Source organism: Rattus norvegicus, chromosome 5 (genome assembly GCF_021556685.1).
Source record: "Rattus norvegicus strain SHRSP/BbbUtx chromosome 5, alternate assembly SHRSP_T2T, whole genome shotgun sequence".
Lineage (NCBI taxonomy): Eukaryota > Metazoa > Chordata > Mammalia > Rodentia > Muridae > Rattus > Rattus norvegicus.
The window spans coordinates 106,362,219-106,385,937 of NC_141538.1; the positions used below are offsets into that span (position 1 = coordinate 106,362,219).

General features: G+C 39.4%; 1 protein-coding gene across 5 annotated transcripts in view; it reads left to right on the plus strand.

The window, feature by feature from the left end:
• The window catches only part of Adamtsl1 (ADAMTS-like 1), a 398,736-nt gene that overhangs the window by 167,538 nt on the left and 207,479 nt on the right, over positions 1-23,719 (plus strand). For all 5 annotated transcript variants that reach the window (XM_087549776.1, XM_087549775.1, XM_087549777.1 and 2 more), the window contains 1 exon segment: positions 7,533-7,690. In XM_087549776.1, the coding sequence (XP_087405902.1) occupies positions 7,533-7,690 (158 nt within the window).

Here is a 23,719-nt window from a genome sequence, read left to right on the forward strand (position 1 = left end):
CAACAGAAACCAAGACTACATGGCATCATCGGAGCCCAATTCTCCCACCAAAGCAAACACGGAATATCCAAACACACCAGAAAAGCAAGACCTAGTTTCAAAATCATATTTGATCATGATGCTGGAGGACTTTAAGAAAGACATAAAGAACTCCCTTAGAGAACAAGTAGAAGCCTACAGAGATGAATCGCAAAAATCCCTGAAAGAATTCCAGGAAAACACAATCAAACAGTTGAAGGAATTAAAAATGGAAATAGAAGCAATCAAGAAAGAACACATGGAAACAACCCTGGACATAGAAAATCAAAAGAAAAGACAAGGAGCTGTAGATACAAGCTTCACCAACAGAATTCAAGAGATGGAAGAGAGAATCTCAGGAGCAGAAGATTCCATAGAAATCATTGACTCAACTGTCAAAGATAATGTAAAGCAGAAAAAGCTACTGGTCCAAAACATACAGGAAATCCAGGACTCAATGAGAAGATCAAACCTAAGGATAATAGGTATAGAAGAGAGTGAAGACTCCCAGCTCAAAGGACCAGTAAATATCTTCAACAAAATCATAGAAGAAAACTTCCCTAACCTAAAAAAAGAGATACCCATAGGCATACAAGAAGCCTACAGAACTCCAAATAGATTGGACCAGAAAAGAAACACCTCCCGTCACATAATTGTCAAAACACCAAACGCACAAAATAAAGAAAGAATATTAAAAGCAGTAAGGGAAAAAGGTCAAGTAACATATAAAGGCAGACCTACCAGAATCACACCAGACTTTTCGCCAGAAACTATGAAGGCCAGAAGATCCTGGACAGATGTCATACAGACCCTAAGAGAACACAAATGCCAGCCCAGGTTACTGTATCCTGCAAAACTCTCAATTAACATAGATGGAAAAACCAAGATATTCCATGACAAAACCAAATTTACACAATATCTTTCTACAAGTCCAGCACTACAAAGGATAATAAAGGGTAAAGCCCAACATAAGGAGGCAAGCTATACCCTAGAAGCAAGAAACTGATCATCTTGGCAACAAAACAAAGAGAATGAAAGCACACAAACATAACCTCACTTCCAAATATGAATATAACAGGAAGCAATAATCACTATTCCTTAATATCTCTCAATATCAATGGCCTCAACTCCCCAATAAAAAGACATAGATTAACAAACTGGATACGCAACGAGGACCCTGCATTCTGCTGCCTACAGGAAACACACCTCAGAGACAAAGACAGACATTACCTCAGAGTGAAAGGCTGGAAAACAATTTTCCAAGCAAATGGTCAGAAGAAGAAAGCTGGAGTAGCCATTCTAATATCAAATAAAATCAATTTTCAACTAAAAGTCATCAAAAAAGATAAGGAAGGACACTTCATATTCATCAAAGGAAAAATCCACCAAGATGAAGTCTCAATCCTAAATATCTATGCCCCAAATACAAGGGCACCTACATATGTAAAAGAAACCTTACTAAAGCTCAAAACACACATTGCACCTCACACAATAATAGTGGGAGATTTCAACACCCCACTCTCATCAATGGACAGATCATGGAAACAGAAATTAAACAGAGATGTAGACAGACTAAGAGAAGTCATGAGCCAAATGGACTTAACGGATATTTATAGAACATTCTATCCTAAAGCAAAAGGATATACCTTCTTCTCAGCTCCTCATGGTACTTTCTCCAAAATTGACCATATAATTGGTCAAAAAACGGGCCTCAACAGGTACAGAAAGATAGAAATAATCCCATGCGTGCTATCGGACCACCACGGCCTAAATCTGGTCTTCAATAACAATAAGGGAAGAATGACCACATATACGTGGAAATTGAACAATGCTCTACTCAATGATAACCTGGTCAAGGAAGAAATAAAGAAAGAAATTAAAAACTTTTTAGAATTTAATGAAAATGAAGGTACAACATACCCAAACTTATGGGACACAATGAAAGCTGTGCTAAGAGGAAAACTCATAGCGCTGAGTGCCTGCAGAAAGAAACAGGAAAGACCATATGTCAGCAGCTTGACAGCACACCTAAAAGCTCTAGAACAAAAAGAAGCAAATACACCCAGGAGGAGTAGAAGGCAAGAAATAATCAAACTCAGAGCTGAAATCAACCAAGTAGAAACAAAAAGGACCATAGAAAGAATCAACAGAACCAAAAGTTGGTTCTTTGAGAAAATCAACAAGATAGATAAACCCTTAGCCAGACTAACGAGAGGACACAGAGAGTGCGTCCAAATTAACAAAATCAGAAATGAAAAGGGAGACATAACTACAGATTCAGAGGAAATTCAAAAAATCATCAGATCTTACTATAAAAACCTATATTCAACAAAACTTGAAAATCTTCAGGAAATGGACAATTTCCTAGACAGATACCAGGTATCGAAGTTAAATCAGGAACAGATAAACCAGTTAACCAACCCCATAACTCCTAAGGAAATAGAAGCAGTCATTAAAGGTCTCCCAACCAAAAAGAGCCCAGGTCCAGACGGGTTTAGTGCAGAATTCTATCAAACCTTCATAGAAGACCTTATACCAATATTATCCAAACTATTCCACAAAATTGAAACAGATGGAGCACTACTGAATTCCTTCTACGAAGCCACAATTACTCTTATACCTAAACCACACAAAGACCCAACAAAGAAAGAGAACTTCAGACCAATTTCCCTTATGAATATCGACGCAAAAATACTCAATAAAATTCTGGCAAACCGAATTCAAGAGCACATCAAACAATCATCCACCATGATCAAGTAGGCTTCATCCCAGGCATGCAGGGATGGTTTAATATAAGGAAAACCATCAACGTGATCCATCATATAAACAAACTGAAAGAACAGAACCACATGATCATTTCATTAGATGCTGAGAAAGCATTTGACAAAATTCAACACCCCTTCATGATAAAAGTCCTGGAAAGAATAGGTATTCAAGGCCCATACCTAAACATAGTAAAAGCCATATACAGCAAACCAGTTGCTAACATTAAACTAAATGGAGAGAAACTTGAAGCAATCCCACTAAAATCAGGGACTAGACAAGGCTGCCCACTCTCTCCCTACTTATTCAATATAGTTCTTGAAGTTCTAGCCAGAGCAATCAGACAACAAAAGGAGATCAAGGGGATACAGATCGGAAAAGAAGAGGTCAAAATATCACTATTTGCAGACGACATGATAGTATATTTAAGTGATCCCAAAAGTTCCACCAGAGAACTACTAAAGCTGATAAACAACTTCAGCAAAGTGGCTGGGTATAAAATTAACTCAAATAAATCAGTTGCCTTCCTCTATACAAAAGAGAAACAAGCCGAGAAAGAAATTAGGGAAACGACACCCTTCATAATAGACCCAAATAATATAAAGTACCTCGGTGTGACTTTAACCAAGCAAGTAAAAGATCTGTACAATAAGAACTTCAAGACACTGAGGAAAGAAATTGAAGAAGACCTCAGAAGATGGAAAGATCTCCCATGCTCATGGATTGGCAGGATTAATATAGTAAAAATGGCCATTTTACCAAAAGCAATCTACAGATTCAATGCAATCCCCATCAAAATACCAATCCAATTCTTCAAAGAGTTAGACAGAACAATTTGCAAATTCATCTGGAATAACAAAAAACCCAGGATAGCTAAAGCTATCCTCAACAATAAGAGGACTTCAGGGGGAATCACTATCCCTGAACTCAAGCAGTATTACAGAGCAATAGTGATAAAAACTGCATGGTATTGGTACAGAGACAGACAGATAGACCAATGGAATAGAATTGAAGACCCAGAAATGAACCCACACACCTATGGTCACTTGATTTTTGACAAAGGAGCCAAAACCATCCAATGGAAAAAAGATAGCATTTTCAGCAAATGGTGCTGGTTCAACTGGAGGGCAACATGTAGAAGAATGCAGATCGATCCATGCTTATCACCCTGTACAAAGCTTAAGTCCAAGTGGATCAAGGACCTCCACATCGAACCAGACACACTCAAACTAATAGAAGAAAAACTAGGGAAGCATCTGGAACACATGGGCACTGGAAAAAATTTCCTAAACAAAACACCAATGGCTTATGCTCTAAGATCAAGAATCGACAAATGGGATCTCATAAAACTGCAAAGCTTCTGTAAGGCAAAGGACACTGTGGTTAGGACAAAACGGCAACCAACAGATTGGGAAAAGATCTTTACCAATCCTATAACAGATAGAGGCCTTATATCCAAAATATACAAAGAACTCAAGAAGTTAGACCGCAGGGAAACAAATAACCCTATTAAAAAATGGGGTTCAGAGCTGAACAAAGAATTCACAGCTGAGGAATGCCGAATGGCTGAGAAACACCTAAAGAAATGTTCAACATCTTTAGTCATAAGGGAAATGCAAATCAAAACAACCCTGAGATTTCACCTCACACCAGTGAGAATGGCTAAGATCAAAAACTCAGGTGACAGCAGATGCTGGCGAGGATGTGGAGAAAGAGGAACACTCCTCCATTGTTGGTGGGATTGCAGACTGGTAAAACCATTCTGGAAATCAGTCTGGAGGTTCCTCAGAAAATTGGACATTGAACTGCCTGAGGATCCAGCCATACCTCTCTTGGGCATATACCCAAAAGATGCCTCAACATATAAAAGAGACACGTGCTCCACTATGTTCATCGCAGCCTTATTTATAATAGCCAGAAACTGGAAAGAACCCAGATGCCCTTCAACAGAGGAATGGATACAGAAAATGTGGTACATCTACACAATGGAATATTACTCAGCTATCAAAAACAACGAGTTTATGAAATTCGTAGGCAAATGGTTGGAACTGGAAAATCATCCTGAGTGAGCTAACCCACTCACAGAAAGACATACATGGTATGCACTCATTGATAAGTGGCTATTAGCCCAAATGATTGAATTACCCTAGATCCCTAGAACAAAGGAAACTCAAGACGGATGATTAAAATGTGAATGCTTCACTCCTTCTTTAAATGAGGAAAAAGAATACCCTTGGCAGGGAAGGGAGAGGCAAAGATTAAAACAGAGACTGAAGGAACACCCATTCAGAGCCTGCCCCACAGGTGGCCCATACATATACAGCCACCCAATTAGACAAGATGGATGAAGCAAAGAAGTGCAGACCGACAGGAGCCGGATGTAGATCGCTCCTGAGAGACACAGCCAGAATACAGCAAATACAGAGGCGAATGCCAGCAGCAAACCACTGAACTGAGAATAGGTCCCCCGTTGAAGGAATCAGAGAAAGAACTGGAAGAGCTTGAAGGTGCTCGAGACCCCAAAAGTACAACAATGTCAAGCAACCAGAGCTTCCAGGGACTAAGCCACTACCTAAAGACTATACATGGACTGACCCTGGACTCTGTCCCCATAGGTAGCAATGAATATCCTAGTAAGAGCACCAGTGGAAGGGGAAGCCCTGGGTCCTGCTAAGACTGAACCCCCAGTGAACTAGACTATGCGGGGAGGGTGGCAATGGGGGGAGGTTTGGGAGGGGAACACCCACAAGGAAGGGGAGGGGGGAGGGTGATGTCTGTCCGGAAACCGGGAAAGGGAATAACACTTGAAATGTATATAAGAAATACTCAAGATAATAAAAAAAAATAAAAAAAAAAATAAAAAAAAATAAAAAAAAAACTAAACCCCTTTCCACACCTCAGTGTAGCCAAGCCCAAGAAAGAATCCTCCACACCAGGCAACGTCAGTGCCTCAAAAAAAAAAAAAAAAAAAAAAAAAAAAAAAGAAATAGAGGCCATGATTTTGAGATCAAGAAGGAAGGATTGGAGGGAAGAACAGAAAAGGGAGAAGTTATGTAGTTATATTTTAACTTCGAGAACTAGTTTTAAAGAATTTGTTTCATTTCTGTTTTTAAACTTTCAGTTATTTCAACACAATGATGGGAGTGGGGGATAAATGATGTCCCGTTTCTCCTGTGGATGTTTTCCTGTCACTAGCCCACAACGGAACCAGTTAAATATTTAAATTCCTAAATATTCCTGTTGGATAAAGCAGCTTCACGCCAGCCTCCGCACTCTCTCGCTCCTTCCTTCCTCTTTACCTCCCTCACCACCACCACCCTGCCCCCACCCTCTGTCTATCTCTCTGTACAGGATTTCTCCATGTAGCCCTTGTTCTCCTGGAACTTGCTCTGTAGAGCAGGATGGCCTCAAACTCAGAGATCTTAGTGGGGGGATAAAATATGTCTTCTACTACTACTACTACCTGGCTCACCAGCTCATGTTTAGTCAGATGCAGGGAAGCCTCTCAGTACAACCACGTCTGGTGCTCAGGACTATGGTACACACCCAGGCTTCTCGCATCTCCAGAAGCTTTAAGATTGATTTCAACCCAAAAGCCCACTCTATAAAATAGAAGAGAGGGGCAATGACTAAAGCTGAGGTGAGAGACACAGAACCTCTTCCCACTGAAGAACTTCTGGCAGAAGCAATAATCCTTGTGCAATCTTTTGTAGAAACCATCTGCCTAAGTCCCTCTGTCTTTCCTCTTATAGGTCACAATTAATCTAAATAACTTCTCAATCACAGCTGTGTGCTCTCTATGATATCACAATATATATTATCAATATATATTCAATAACCAATGTTCTTCCATAGCCCTCCTCCCCCACTTTCAATAGCTCTGTTTCTGTACCCAAATCATACTGCTTGTGCTTATATGAGATAATTCATATGTAATCAATATATGTTGTGACATATTAATATATATCAATATATAATCACAGTATTTGCATTTGTAATCATATATATAATCATGATCATCATAAGCATTCTCTAATTTCCTACAATAAAGATGCCTTATAGACTGTGCCATTGAACAAATTCTGACTTGAATGCTCTAGGATTCATTTCTTTCTGCTTAAGCATTTATAAAATACCATACATGAACAAAACTGATTATCAAAAGTTGTTGTGAAAAGAGGGGAAGTCAATAGATAGTACCTGCCCTTAATCCTCTATGGTTTTTTAGTTAAGCAACAACGTATGTACAGTAAGTAACAAAGTATAAATGGGGTAGGTCCGTGCACAAAGAGGAAGTTGTACAGATACTGATACAAAGCATGGATCCACCTGGACCTACTTCAATGAGTAAAAGAAAGCTGGGGGGTTGGGGTGGATATTTCTGGGCTGAAGGCAACCAGAATAGAAGTCAATTAGATATGTATGAGACATTGGTTAACCTAAGGAATTGGGTTACAGTAAAGTGGGATGCTCAGATGAGGTCATTGGAAAGTCAAAGGCTATTTTGACAGGGAACCATGGATGCTTGGATAGTGAGTTTTAAAATAATTTCATTTGTAACATAATCTTCTGTATGACATAGACATGTTTATATACCTTATTTATATTACAATTTCAATAGTATCAGCTATCTAAAGAATAATGCCCCTTTCTTAAGTAGCTCGAGTTTTAATTCATAAAATGTGTTTGAATGTGCTCTGTGGTAGCCCCAGGCATACCTGCCTCTCCTCTTCTTGCATTTGATTATACAGATCTGGAAACCAAGACGCTCCAGGGGACTAAAGGTGAAAACAGTCTGAGCTCTACAGGCACTTTCCTTGTGGACAATTCTACAGTGGACTTCCAGAAACTTCCAGACAAAGAGATACTGAGGATGGCTGGGCCACTGACAGCAGATTTCATCGTCAAGGTAAGCCTGTTTGGTTCCTTCATACTAAGTCATGTCAAAACACATGGCACTTGTAATTACTAAAAAAAAAAAAAGATAGAGGATAGATATTACGTCTGTAGATAGGTAGGTAGATAGATAAATAGATAGAGATAGATAGATAGATGATAGGTGATAGATGATAGATTGATAAATATAACAATAGATAGATCACAGATAGATAGTTGAAGAATAAATAGATAGATGACAGATAGATATACATATAGATAGATAATAGATGATCGATAATGCAGATACAAAGATAGAGAAATAGATAAATAATAGATTATATAATAGATGGGTTGATAGATGATAGATAAATGATATATGTATGTGTATGTATATAAAACCATGCTTTACCCAGAAAGTATTTAATTCAAAAGTATTGTTAGCTACATGTTCAACATCATATGAACATATGATGTTTTCAAGGGGGCTCTTTGAATATATTATTAATCAAATGACCTCACATACACAGGATAGCTATCATTAGTTGGAGGACATAAATCATTTCTGAATAATTAGAGTACAGTTGTTGACTAATATAAGGTATCCTCATGAAGAGAGAAATTCAAACTGATAACCTGTACACCTAGCCAACCAGTCATACTTCCTATGGCAAGTTCGATTTTCTGTTTTGCTGGCAAGAAAATTGACCAGCTTCCTTGTATCAGAGCTGCCCTGCCCTTAAAGGTAATATGAAACACATTGCTGGAAGCAATAGGACATTCTATTGAAAAAATGCACACACTGGGAGAACACTTGGGAATCACAATAAAATAAAACATTTTTTTTTCTTTAGGAGGTCAGGAGGACCTGAAGGGTTTCAGCTGTAAAGCTGTAAAACTTGTAATGTGTCCAGGACTCCATAAATTTTTTCATCATGAGACCTGGAGCCAGAGGACATTTGATTTAAGCAAAGATTTGGTGACCCCATGGCAGCTGGAAGTAAGAACATATAGAGGAAAATGTGATAGGTGGTGAGGTTGTATGGAAGAAGGGTTCCAGAACACTGTCCTCTATCTCCATCTGTACAGTTGCTCTTTTTAATTTAGGCCAGATGCTGGCCACATGAATATGAACAAGAAGCTACAAACTACTAGAGATAGCATACAACAGCACATCTAGTAAAAATCATATTAATTCTTTGAAACTCAGAGAGTACTGCTGAATAGACCATTTATAGAGTAGTCATTTCCCTGGTGGCCTTACAACAGTTAATATGCATGATGGATGTATAAATTCCAATAAGACTATGCATCCTTGAATAGTTCATAGTAGCATCTAACACCTTCTATCCATCTCGTTACTTTCAGCCCATCACCCTTTACTCTGCACACAGTGAAGAGAGCATATTCAAGGTTGAACTTCAGAAACCCACAATGTCATAGTTTTCTTTATCTTCTCCATCTTTTTTAAATGTTTTTTTATTAATTGTGTTTAGTTAGCATTCAGGTTTTACTTAGACATGTGTCATTGTGGCTTGTCCATACTTGCTGACCATTGTTCTTCCCAGCCTTCCTGCTCCACTTTTGATGGTCCCCTTCTTCCAGTCAAGTCATCCTGCTTGTGCTTATATGACATAATACATATGTACATGTACATGTGTATATTTAAATCTAGATTCCACACAAATAAAATGATATTTTTTCTCAATCCCCTTCTATGTAGTAGTATTGCCTGGCAAATCAGAAACCTTTGAATCACCTGGTTTCTCTTCTTTACACAATAAACTTTGTTTCCTTACCTTTCCTCTAGTCCCTCTCCACTGTGGCTGCCTTTGCTTTAGTTTAGACCTTTGTAATTCTTTAAGCTAATACTGTAGAAACAGACAGTTTTGCTGCTCAGAACCCTTATCTATTTGGATTCTGAATTAGTTGTCTAGAATTATTTGTCCCCTTCTCAGAATCCTTCAGAATTCTTCTACTTTGAAACTAAAACCTAAATGCACATCACAGCACCTACTGTTTCGGTATTCAGGGCCCTTGATGTCTTTCTTCCCTACTTTTAACTTGACCCCTTTGTGTTCAGGCTGAGAGACCAGCAAGTCTCCACCACCATCAGAACTCATGGTCTTGGAGAAACATGGTCTCTACCTAAAATGTTCCTCTTTCCCTCTGGCAACTTCTTCACAAATCCCTGTGTCTCCTTTGCCATTTCTTCCATCATCCCAAATTCGCTTTTTTCCTCATTGTTTCTAGAGGAAGGGGCTGTCTTATATTTGTCTTCATATCTCAATAAAAGCAAACCATGAGGCATGAGTAAATACCAAAAGAATAAGGAATTCCAGTTCTCATAGAGCAGCGCTGTAAGACACGCCCCTTAATAACAGGTGATGGATAACAAGCCCGCTTTATCAGTCATGAAGCTCAGCTTCAGGACTCATCCCAGGTCATACCCATGGTAATCTTGGACTAGAAGTCACATTTCTTTTCTTCTACCCCAAAACTCTTTTCCATTTTCTATGTTCCTTCTAAGAATGTATTTTCCCCCTAAGCTCTCATTGGAAAACATCTGGAATTAAATGAATGTAAAGTTATTCTAAATTAGATTATGTAGAAATTTTAATGTATTCATACAAACTTGAAAGTGAGCCAGATAGTTTAAGAATTAGAGAAAAATAAAATTAAAAAAATCACCCTTTCACCAGAGATTCGTGATGAAATAAATTTCTACGTTTTTTAATAAAGGAAAGGATCTAAAAGTAAAAGAAAAATATCGTTTTATAATTTTTCAGATTTAGCTGTTAAAATTCACCTCAACTTGTAGATTCAGGTTGATTGACAGCAGTATTGACTGTGAACGATGTGGGGATGGGCACAAGAGTACAGATGTCCCGTCAGCATGCCCACTTTATGACCTTTGATTATACATACCCAGATGGGAATTGTTGCATTTTATGGTACTTCTATGGTGCTTCTGTGTTTACAACTTTTGGAGGAATTCTTTTTCAGTTGGTTGAACTAATTTATATTGCCACACTAAGTAGAAAGTCTCCCTTCTCTCTGCATTCCTGCCAACCTTAGCTCTCCTCAGTTCAATAACAGCCATTCTGGCAGGTATGGGCTAAGGGATGACCACAGGTTTCTTTGCATTTCCATCATGATTAGTGAAGCTGGGTGTCTATTGACTCTTTGCACTGTCTCTTTTAAGAAGATCATTGGCCTCTTTTAACCAAGTCATTTCTTTTCTTGATATTCAGTTGTGTTTCTAGTGTATTTTTCATATTAACAATGTATCGTTTACAAACGATCTCTCCCATTTTATGAAATGTTCTCTTTATTCTATTGATTGGTTCTTTTCCTGTGTACAATATTTTTTAATTTAATATAATATCACTTTTTCCCTTTGCTTTTGTTGCTTTTTTAGGTTATATACCATTCCCCAAAACCATTGTTAAGACCAATGAGTGTCATCAAACTATTCCCACTCTTTCTTCTAGTATGTCTATAGTTGTAGGATCTACATGTCAAGTCTTGATCTTTGTGCATGAAAAAGTCTGAGCTGATTTGTGTGTATGGTTAGGGATAAAGATCTGATTTATTCTTCTGTCCTGCCACATTCAGATGCCCAGACACCATTTATTAAAAAGAATATTTTTCCTTATTCTGTATTCTTTGGAACTTTGTCCAAACTAAATTGGCCATAAATACCTGGGTTCATTTGCAGACTCTCTATTCTGTGTTCCACTGCTTCATGTTTCTGTGTTCATACCAGTGATTTGCTGTTTTGATTGTGTAGTAGACTTTGAAATCAGGTAGTGTGATGCTTCTAGCTTTGTTGTTTTTTTACTCAAGATTGCTTTGTCTACTCAAATTTAATGCCATCTTTATTAAAATTCCAAAGACATTATTGAATGTGAATGACACATCATTCTATGTGTCACATAGAATGACACATCATTCTATGTGAATTTTTGAAATCATTTTATATTTCCATGAATAATGTCTTTGGAATTTTAATAAAGATGGCATTAAATTTGTAGATCACATAGAATGAGGCAGACATTTTAACATTATTCTTCCAATACAGAATATATATTTTATATTTTCCATTGACTTGTGTCTTACTCCATTTCTTACCACAATATTTCACATTTCTTTAGTGATAGACTTTTCATTCACTTAGTTACATTTATCATCTTGCTCCCTAAAGAAGTATTTGTTTCAAAAAAATTTAAACTCCAAACATTGGTTATACAAGAAAATTGGGCAATGCTAGTGTGCTATAATGGGTAAGCATTCTAGAATTTAGTTTGTCCCACTGTTTACTGGCTGTGTGACCTTTCCTATAATGTTTTATCTACTTGAGCTTGCTTACTCCTTCATAAAATAGTAATAAAATAGGACCCTCCCAATGGAGCCCCATGGGGCATTTAATGAAATAATTGGTATGAACATGGATAGAATTAAATTACTTCCTTCCTGTCTTTGAAGTGCTTTAACAGCCAGTTACCCAATCACAGTGCACGCTCTACACAATAGCAAAAAGTTTCTTCTCTGAATATGGTCACAGGCTGATCAATTTACAACTGGTATCCCAGCAACAATTTGGCAGGTATGACCAATAAAATCAATAGATGGAAAAGTGGGCTGCCCATGTCATCTGCAATTTGTGATTCACTGGGGTAACTAACTGGGTTGTCAACCCTTCCTCCTGTGCCTTCTGTGTCTGTTCTGAAGCTGCAGACTTGGCAAATGGGAATCACCTTACCTGACAGGGGAGCCCACCCTTCCTCAGAACCTCTGATTTACTCTAATTTTGAAAGTACTTGATGTATGTTCAGATGCGTTCTGAGTTTGCCCGTTTGAATAGTTTATGTAGGAATCCAGAGTAGATGGAGTAAATATGATAAGCACTGAGCTATAGAAGTAGTTGAAACACAGCCAGAGCAAAAAGGGTGGGCAAACGCACAGCTGAAAACCTGACTCAGAGTTTATGTGCTGGTCAGTGGAGAGCAGGCATTTCCTATGGAGGACACAGACTCTTGGGCATTGGAATGAGTATGCTAATTTGAGTATGTTACATTTCTTGTTGGATTTCATATATTGTTAGACAGCGGGGCTTCAGACGGAGTGCCAGGAAGCAACCCTTCACTTGTGCTGCTGAGCATGCTGCTGTGCTATCCTGTCCTTCCCAGCTCAGTCCTTTGTCCTTGCTCTCCTTCTCCTCTAGGATGGCTTCTCCTTCAAATCTAGGATGGTCTTCCCAGCCTCAAGTCTGCTTTTCCACTTAGCATTTCCTTCTCCGTTCATCTTTTAGCCATTTTCTTCCTTGATGCATGGCCTCAGTTGCTCCCAGAAAGGCATTCTACTCTACTGATCAGAGTCATAGCAACATTAACTGGAGCCATATCCCATGCCACCTGGAGGCAAAATTATGTATCTTCCATGTTAAGGTCTACATTTCTCAGTTCTGTAAGTTCTGTAAAGTGCATAGAAGCAAAATTGATGCTAACAATATTTAAGTAGTTAATCTTAAAATTTCCAAATGCTAAAATCATCGAGTATTCTTGACATTAAGAAGATTGAATTCGAAAACTGTATAAGGCCTCTGGGTTCCCGTGGGGGAGGGCCCAGGAGCGGCAGGACCGCTGCATCTGAGACACCGCCGGAACCTGAAGGAAACAGACCGGATAAACAGTTCTCTGCACCCAAATCCCATGGGAGGGAGTGCTAAACCTTCAGAGAGGCAGACACGCCTGAGAAACCAGAAGAGACTGCACTCTGCACACACATCTCGGACGCCAGAGGAAAACACCAAACGCCATCTGGAACCCTGGTGCACTGAAGCTCCCGGAAACGGTGACACAGATCTTCCTGGTTGCTGCGGCCCCAGAGAGCTCGTGGGCAGCACCCCGCGAGCGAACTTGAGCCTCGAAACCACAGATAAGACCAACTTTTCTGCTGCAAGTGACCTGCCTGGTGAACTCAAGACACAGGCCCACAGGAACAGCTGAAGACCTGTAGAGAGGAAAAACTACACGCCCGAAAGCAGAACACTCTGTTCCCATAACTGGCTAAAAGAAAACAGGAAAACAGGTCTACAGCACTCCTGACACACAGGCTTATAGGACAGTCTAGCCACAGTCAGAAATAGCAGAACAAAGTAACACTAGAGATAATCTGATGGCGAGAGGCAAGCGCAGGAACCCAAGCAACAGAAACCAAGACTACATGGCATCATCGGAGCCCAATTCTCCCATCAAAACAAACATGGAATATCCAAACACACCAAAAAAGCAAGATCTAGTTTCAAAATCATATTTGATCATGATGCTAGAAGACTTCAAGAAAGATGTGAAGAACTCCCTTAGAGAAACACAGGAAAACATTAATAAACAAGTAGAAGCCTACAGAGAGGAATCACAAAAATCCCGGAAAGAATTCCAGGAAAACACAATCACACAGTTGAAGGAATTAAAAATGGAAATAGAAGCAGTCAAGAAAGAACACATGGAAACAACCCTGGATATAGAAAACCAAAAGAAGAGACAAGGAGCTGTAGATACGAGCTTCACCATCAGAATACAAGAGATGGAAGAGAGAATCTCAGGAGCAGAAGATTCCATAGAAATCATTGACTCAACTGTCAAAGATAATGTAAAGAGGAAAAAGCTACTGGTCCAAAACATACAGGAAATCCAGGACTCAATGAGAAGATCAAACCTAAGGATAATAGGTATAGAAGAGAGTGAAGACTCCCAGCTCAAAGGACCAGTAAATATCTTCAACAAAATCATAGAAGAAAACTTCCCTAACCTAAAAAAAGAGATACCCATAGGCATACAAGAAGCCTACAGAACTCCAAATAGATAGGACCAGAAAAGAAACACCTCCTGTCACATAATAGTCAAAACACCAAACGCACAAAATAAAGAAAGAATATTAAAAGCAGTAAGGGAAAAAGGTCAAGTAACATATAAAGGCAGACCTATCAGAATCACACCAGACTTTTCGCCAGAAACTATGAAGGCCAGAAGATCCTGGACTGATGTCATACAGACCCTAAGAGAACACAAATGCCAGCCCAGGTTACTGTATCCTGCAAAACTCTCAATTAACATAGATGGAGAAACCAAGATATTCCATGACAAAACCAAATTTACACAATATCTTTGTACAAATCCAGCACTACAGAGGATAATAAATGGTAAAGCCCAACATAAGGAGGCAAGCTATACCCTAGAAGAAGCAAGAAACTAATCGTCTTGGCAACAAAACAAAGAAAATGAAAGCACACAAACATAACCCCACATCCAAATATGAATATAACGGGAAGCAATAATCACTATTCCTTAATATCTCTCAATATCAATGGCCTCAACTCCCCAATAAAAAGACATAGATTAACAAACTGGATATGCAACGAGGACCCTGCATTCTGCTGCCTACAGGAAACACACCTCAGAGACAAAGACAGACACTACCTCAGAGTGAAAGGCTGGAAAACAACTTTCCAAGCAAATGGTCAGAAGAAGCAATCAGGAGTAGCCATTCTAATATCAAATAAAATCAATTTCCAACTAAAAGTCATCAAAAAAGATAAGGAAGGACACTTCATATTCATCAAAGGAAAAATCCACCAAGATGAACTCTCAATCCTAAATATCTATGTCCCAAATACAAGGGCACCTACATACGTAAAAGAAACCTTACTAAAGCTCAAAACACACATTGCACCTCACACAATAATAGTGGGAGATTTCAACACCCCACTCTCATCAATGGACAGATCATGGAAACAGAAATTAAACAGTGATGTCGACAGACTAAGTCATGAGCCAAATGGACTTAATGGATATTTATAGAACATTCTATCCTAAAGCAAAAGGATATACCTTCTTCTCAGCTCCTCATGGTACTTTCTCCAAAATTGACCATATAATTGGTCAAAAAACGGGCCTCAACAGGTACAGAAAGATAGAAATAATCCCATGCGTGCTATCGGACCACCACGGCCTAAAACTGGTCTTCAATAACAATAAAGGAAGAATGCCCACATATACTTGGAAATTGAACAATGCTCTACTCAATGATAACCTGGTCAAGGAAGAAATAAAGAAAGAAATTAAAGACTTTTTAGAATTTAATGAAAATGAAGGTACAACATACCCAAACTTATGGGACACAATGAAAGCTGTGCTAAGAGGAAAACTCATAGCGCTGAGTGCCTGCAGAAAGAAACAGGAAAGAGCATATGTCAGCAGCTTGACAGCACACCTAAAAGCTCTAGAACAAAAAGAAGCAGATACACCCAGGAGGAGTAGAAGGCAGGAAATAATCAAACTCAGAGCTGAAATCAACCAACTAGAAACAAAAAGGACCATAGAAAGAATCAACAGAATCAAAAGTTGGTTCTTTGAGAAAACCAACAAGATAGATAAACCCTTAGCCAGACTAACGAGAGGACACAGAGAGTGTGTCCAAATTAACAAAATCAGAAATGAAAAGGGAGACATAACAACAGATTCAGAGGAAATTCAAAAAATCATCAGATCTTAGTATAAAAACCTATATTCAACAAAACTTGAAAATCTACAGGAAATGGACAATTTCCTAGACAGATACCAGGTATCGAAGTTAAATCAGGAACAGATAAACCAGTTAACCAACCCCATAACTCCTAAGGAAATAGAAGCAGTCATTAAAGGTCTCCCAACCAAAAAGAGCCCAGGTCCAGACGGGTTTAGTGCAGAATTCTATCAAACCTTCATAGAAGACCTCATACCAATATTATCCAAACTATTCCACAAAATTGAAACAGATGGAGCCCTAGCGAATTCCTTCTACGAAGCTACAATTACTCTTATACCTAAACCACACAAAGACCCAACAAAGAAAGAGAACTTCAGACCAATTTCCCTTATGAATATCGACGCAAAAATAATCAATAAAATTCTGGCAAACCGAATTCAAGAGCACATCAAAACAATCATCCACCATGATCAAGTAGGCTTCATTCCAGGCATGCAGGGATGGTTTAATATACGGAAAACCATCAACGTGATCCATTATATAAACAAACTGAAAGAACAGAACCACATGATCATTTCATTAGATGCTGAGAAAGCATTTGACAAAATTCAACACCCCTTCATGATAAAAGTCCTGGAAAGAATAGGAATTCAAGGCCCATACCTAAACATAGTAAAAGCCATATACAGCAAACCAGTTGCTAACATTAAACTAAATGGAGAGAAACTTGAAGCAATCCCACTAAAATCAGGGACTAGACAAGGCTGCCCACTCTCTCCCTACTTATTCAATATAGTTCTTGAAGTTCTATCCAGAGCAATCAGACAACAAAAGGAGATCAAGGGGATACAGATCGGAGAAGAAGAGGTCAAAATATCACTATTTGTAGATGACATGATGGTATATTTAAGTGATCCCAAAAGTTCCACCAGAGAACTACTAAAGCTGATAAACAACTTCAGCAAAGTGGCTGGGTATAAAATTAACTCAAATAAATCAGTTGCCTTCCTCTATACAAAAGAGAAACAAGCCGAGAAAGAAATTAGGGAAACGACACCCTTCATAATAGACCCAAATAATATAAAGTACCTCGGTGTGACTTTAACAAAGCAAGTAAAAGATCTGTACAATAAGAACTTCAAGACACTGAGGAAAGAAATTGAAGAAGACCTCAGAAGATGGAAAGATCTCCCATGCTCATGGATTGGCAGGATTAATATAGTAAAAATGGCCATTTTACCAAAAGCAATCTACAGATTCAATGCAATCCCCATCAAAATACCAATCCAATTCTTCAAAGAGTTAGACAGAACAATTTGCAAATTCATCTGGAATAACAAAAACCCAGGATAGCTAAAACTATCCTCAACAATAAAAGGACTTCAGGGGGAATCACTATCCCTGAACTCAAGCAGTATTACAGAGCAATAGTGATAAAAACTGCATGGTATTGGTACAGAGACAGACAGATAGACCAATGGAATAGAATTGAAGACCCAGAAATGAACCCACACACCTATGGTCATTTGATTTTTGACAAAGGAGCCAAAACCATCCAATGGAAAAAAGATAGCATTTTCAGCAAATGGTGCTGGTTCAACTGGAGGTCAACATGTAGAAGAATGCAGATCGATCCATGCTTATCACCCTGTACAAAGCTTAGTCCAAGTGGATCAAGGACCTCCACATCAAACCAGACACACTCAAACTAATAGAAGAAAAACTAGGGAAGCATCTGGAACACATGGGCACTGGAAAAAATTTCCTGAACAAAACACCAATGGCTTATGCTCTAAGATCAAGAATTGACAAATGGGATCTCATAAAACTGCAAAGCTTCTGTAAGGCAAAGGATACTGTGGTTAGGAAAAAATGGCAACCAACAGATTGGGAAAAGATCTTTACCAATCCTACAACAGATAGAGGCCTTATATCCAAAATATACAAAGAACTCAAGAAGTTAGACCGCAGAGAGACAAATAACCCTATTAAAAAATGGGGTTCAGCCCCCAGTGAACGTGATTGTTGGGGAGAGGGCGGTAATGGGGGGAGGATGGGGAGGGGAACACCCATATAGAAGGGGAGGGGGAGGGGTTAGGGGATGTTGGCCCGGAAACCGGGAAAGGTAATAATAATTGAAATGTAAATAAGAAATACTCAAATACTCAATTTAATAAAGATGAAAAAATTAAAAAAATAAAAAAATAAAACACAAAAAAAATGGGGTTCAGAGCTAAACAAAGAATTCACAGCTGAGGAATGCAGAATGGCTGAGAAACACCTAAAGAAATGTTCAACATCTTTAGTCATAAGGGAAATGCAAATCAAAACAACCCTGAGATTTCACCTCATACCAGTGAGAATGGCTAAGATCAAAAACTCAGGTGACAGCAGATGCTGGCGAGGATGCAGAGAAAGAGGAACACTCCTCCATTGTTGGTGGGATTGCAGACTGGTACAACCATTCTGGAAATCAGTCTGGAGGTTCCTCAGAAAATTGGACATTGAACTGCCTGAGGATCCAGCTATACCTCTCTTGGGCATATACCCAAAAGATGCCCCAACATATAAAAAAGACACGTGCTCCACTATGTTCATTGCAGCCTTATTTATAATAGCCAGAAGCTGGAAAGAACCCAGATGCCCTTCAACAGAGGAATGGATACAGAAAATGTGGTACATCTACACAATGGAATATTACTCAGCTATCAAAAACAACGAGTTTATGAAATTCGTAGGCAAATGGTTGGACCTGGAAAATATCATCCTGAGTGAGCTAACCCAATCACAGAAAGACATACATGGTATGCACTCATTGATAAGTGGCTATTAGCCCAAATGCTTGAATTACCCTAGATGCCTAGAACAAATGAAACTCAAGACGGATAATCAAAATGTGAATGCTTCACTCCTTCTTTAAAAGGGGAACAAGAATACCCTTGGCAGGGAAGAGAGAGGCAAAGATTAAAACAGAGACTGAAGGAACACCCATTCAGAGTCTGCCCCACATGTGGCCCATACATATACAGCCACCCAATTAGACAAGATGGATGAAGCAAAGAAGTGCAGACCGACAGGAGCCGGATGTAGATTGCTCCTGAGAGACACAGCCAGAATACAGCAAATACAGAGGCGAATGCCAGCAGCAAACCACTGAACTGAGAATAGGTCCCCCGTTGAAGGAATCAGAGAAAGGACTGGAAGATCTTGAAGGAGCTCGAGACCCCATATGTACAACAATGCCAAGCAACCAGAGCTTCCAGGGACTAAGTCACTACCCAAAGTCTATACATGGACTGACCCTGGACTCTGACCCCATAGGTAGCAATGAATATCCTAGTAAGAGCACCAGTGGAAGGGGAAGCCCTGGGTCCTGCTAAGACTGAACCCCCAGTGAACTAGACTATGGGGGGAGGGCGGCAATGGGGGGAGGGTTGGGAGGGGAACACCCGTAAGGTAGGGGAGGGGGGAGGGGGATGTTTGCCCGGAAACCGGGAAAGGGAATAACACTCAAAATGTATATAAGAAATACTGAAGTTAATAAAAAAAAAAAAAAGAAGACTGAATTCATGTGTTTTTCCATGCTACCCTGCCCCTGAAGACAGAGGTGTTTGTTTTAGTTTTTGTTTGTATTTCATCAATATTATTACTTGTGTATGCTTGTGTGTATGCTCACATGTGCCACAGCACATGTGTGTAGGTCAAATACAGCTTTCAAAAGCTACTTCTGTCCTTGCACTTTGGGTTTCAGAGATCAAATAGGACTATCAGGTTTGTCTAGAAAGTGCTTTTGCCTTTGCAGCCATATTGTCAGCTCAAGAGGTAGCCTTGGAAGAAGGGTAGAGAATGGTCTTGGACTGGGATTGCTTTTTAACATTCTGCTTTACTTTATGAGATGTGTCATTGCTGAAGAGATAAACAATGTCTCTAAAATAATTGTCAAGTGTCTTTAAAATTCAACAGAGATCCTAAGACTTTATCAAAATAAAATTGTGTTCCAAACATACTCAAAAGGAAACATGATCTATATGTAAATCATTAGTTCACTGATACATTGATTTATTTAGCAACTGTTTGGTGGCCTACTATATGGCAAACTTTGGAGACAATGCCAAAGAAAGAGTGATGATCAAGAGGATCACGAGATGACAAACTATGGAAGGGGACAGTGAAGAAACAATGATGTCCCCATTTAATTCACAGAGACCTGGTGATGTAAAGATTGGGTCACTGTTCCACATCTTTGAAAACTCAAACGAGCATTTAAACTTTCTTTTTTCTCACACACTTGAGGAAGTAGTATTCTGCCAATTTCTACATTAGCCTAAAGTTGAATACAGTAGACCAAGACATTTAAGAAGTAGGTACCTTGCCCTATAAAGTAAGTTAATTTATTCCCACATTCTCCAAGCCCTCCCAAGTCACAAGGGGAACAAAGTAAAATGAGGGAAATGGGTGAAAGAACACTGTAGCCCTATCAGTTTCCACTGTGGCTCCCTTTTATACACCCAGAGTAGAAGTTTCCCTACTACATGGCGGGTGAGGGAATTCCTGACTACCAGCAACAACACCTTCCAGTCTATGGCAGAGATTCTGGCATCAGTGAGGAGAAGACATTTAGTGAGGTAACATAGGAAAGCTCACAAGTCACAAGAGGGGTGCTTTCAGAGCTATTCCTGAGGACCCCTGTGGTCTTGATACTGTCTTTATGTGCCTATGCTATTTCCTTTGTTCCTTGAGCTGGACACTGACTTGGAGATCAACATCTCCCCTCTACATACATACATACTACATACATACACACACACACACACACACACACACACACACACACACACACACACGCACATGTTTCCCTCCAACTCCATTTTTAAGGTGCTGGCAACTGTGAGCCTTCTCATTCACTTTCAGTGTGAGAAGTCCTTAAGCTAAATTAGAAAAACTAAGATGTTGCAAGTATAGGAAGGAGAGCTTAGTCCACAACATTTTTTATTCTTATTGGCATACGGAGGTCAAAATTACATATGCCAGATGTGTTCAGCCCTTGCACTAACATTCTAAGGTGTCAAACTGAAGCTTTTCAAATACTCTTGAGGACCAACACATGATGTGTGAGGATTTGTGGGATAGCAGATTTAAGGCTAACAAGGACTGAGCAGTCCTGAATGAAGAAAAACAGAACACACACTTCGGCTGGCCTGTCTCCATGAGCAACTGTTAGACCACCAAAGATACACGTCATGTTGGCTTTATCTTTATTTTAAGCACTTGTCTCTACTGAAAATGGAAGGAGACATTGTGATGGGAGCGAGGATATGAAAAGGGTAAACTTCACACTTCATCATGGCACCACTGTGGATACTGGTGGTGCCATGAGAAGGATAGCAGCTCTAGAGCTACATAGACCTGATCTCAAATCCTGCCATCCTCTTTCTTAGCTAGACAACTTGAACAAGCCACTGACCCTCTCCATGAAATTCAAACGTGGAAAACCCACACAGTCTTAAGATTCAATTTAATATAAATAAAACATACCTCAACCTTGGTAAGAATGTGGTATGCGCTGACCATCACTGTCCTTGTCTTGGAGAACAGGACGATGGAGAAAGGAAATGTTAGCATGTGAACAAAACCAAGCAAGATTATGAAGCGAGAGGTCTTCATTCTCATGACCCATTTAATGCATTTAAAAGGGCCCCTTTCATTTGTGATCTCTCCAAATATAAGCTCTCAGCCTCAGAACCTATATGTATTCTTTAGAATCTCTGTGGGAGTCCCATAGGACAACTCTCTGCGTAGCTTCCCTTCTCCTTCCTTCGCCATTCTGACAAAAGGCCTTCTTGTTATCCATTCCCTCCTCAGAGGCTATGAAGAGTTTTCTTGGTAGCTTCTAACGAGCCTATAAAGGGCCTTGCTCCATTTTTCTTCCTTTTACCAGATCTGAAGGTAAGTGGACACCATGTATACATTCTAGGGCAAGGCCTCCTCTTTTAACCATAGTTAGTTATGACCTCCCCCCACCCCACCCCCATTGTGGGCCCAAGTTTCCAGCAAAAAGGATCCAGCAAAATAGGTGGTAGGTAGGGTGCTGGTTGTCATGGACCCCTCATCTGCCACAACTGAAACTCTACTAAGGGCAGAAGAGTAAAAAAGAGCCCCGGGAGTTGTTACTGTGCGTCTTTGAGCTGGTCCCACAGTGTCCTCCATCTTGGTGCTACTGCCCAAGCTTTCAGAGCTGCAAATGTCCTCACAGAAACATGCCGTATACCTTATATATCATACAGGGGAGAATAAAATACAAAATACAAAACACGTCTCAGTTTTTTTCTTCTCATTTTCAAAGATATTGGGTATTTGGCTTTCCTGCATGATAACCACATCTCTGAAGGGATGCTGGACCTAAAGCAATCAGACAAAGCTCACCAAATAATGAAACGAATGCCGGATCCCTAACCAGCAGTTGGTACCACGTGTCTGATACATGGGACTGTGCATCCCTCTGGTAGAGACAGTACCGTACCAGCTGGTTTTGTTTGAAAGATGGGTTTACCACCATTTGCTCCAATTCGTAAAGGCCCCAAAGGTCCGTTAATGAGAGTCCTGGCATGAAATGAGACCATCTTTAGGTTTCTGATCTCTCTCTCTTCCTAATCTCTGGCTTTCCCAGACTTTCTGGAGGAACATTTCCATCTACTCATATAAACTCTAAAGTCAGCCTAGAGTTTGGCACTTGCAGGTTTTCTAACGCCTTCTTATGCACTATTCTTATATCTCCTGTGTCCTAGGTGTTGAGGGGACTTAACGAGATCAGCAGCAGAGTAGTAGGGCTGTCTTTAAAATAATCTGAAGGCTGTCTCCATCCGTTTACCGTAAAGAAAGAGCAGCAGTTGGGATGTATGGAGACTTAAGGACATTTGACAAAGGCTTAGGCCATGCTATTCAGCTGGACCCTGATACTTCTCCAATTGTCACAAGTAGAGCTGGAGTAAGAAGTCATTCTGTCATTATTCCAAGAACCTCTCTTAATATAACAAACAGCCCAAGCCTAGCCCAGCATTGATTGCCACATCATTCCGTCCTCCTAAAGTTCATTGTTCTGTTCATTGGGCACTTTTTCTTCTCTTGTAGTTTAAGTATGTTTGCTCAACCTTGTAATTTTAGGAACCATTAAAAATTTACTGTCTCATATTCCCTCTTTTAAAAACAAGTTTTAATTTCCATAAGCACCAGTTTTATTTGAAAGTAGTTGCTTTTATAACTTAGTATCTTGACATTTGGTATTCTGGACTATCTACATTAGAATTGCCTAGATCTCTGGGCTTGGGCCCAAGAATTTGCAGCTTCCAACTGGTGACTTAGCACATCCAGATTTATGAGCCACTGCACTGATTGGAAGATCCATGGATGTCCCTAAATGGGAAAAGCATCTTAATCCTTGACATTTTTTTCTTTCTCAACTACAGATAGTATCTTTTATTTTCTGTATTGAATGGCATTTATGACTTCCTTAAAATAAATTGTCTTTCTTATTTTT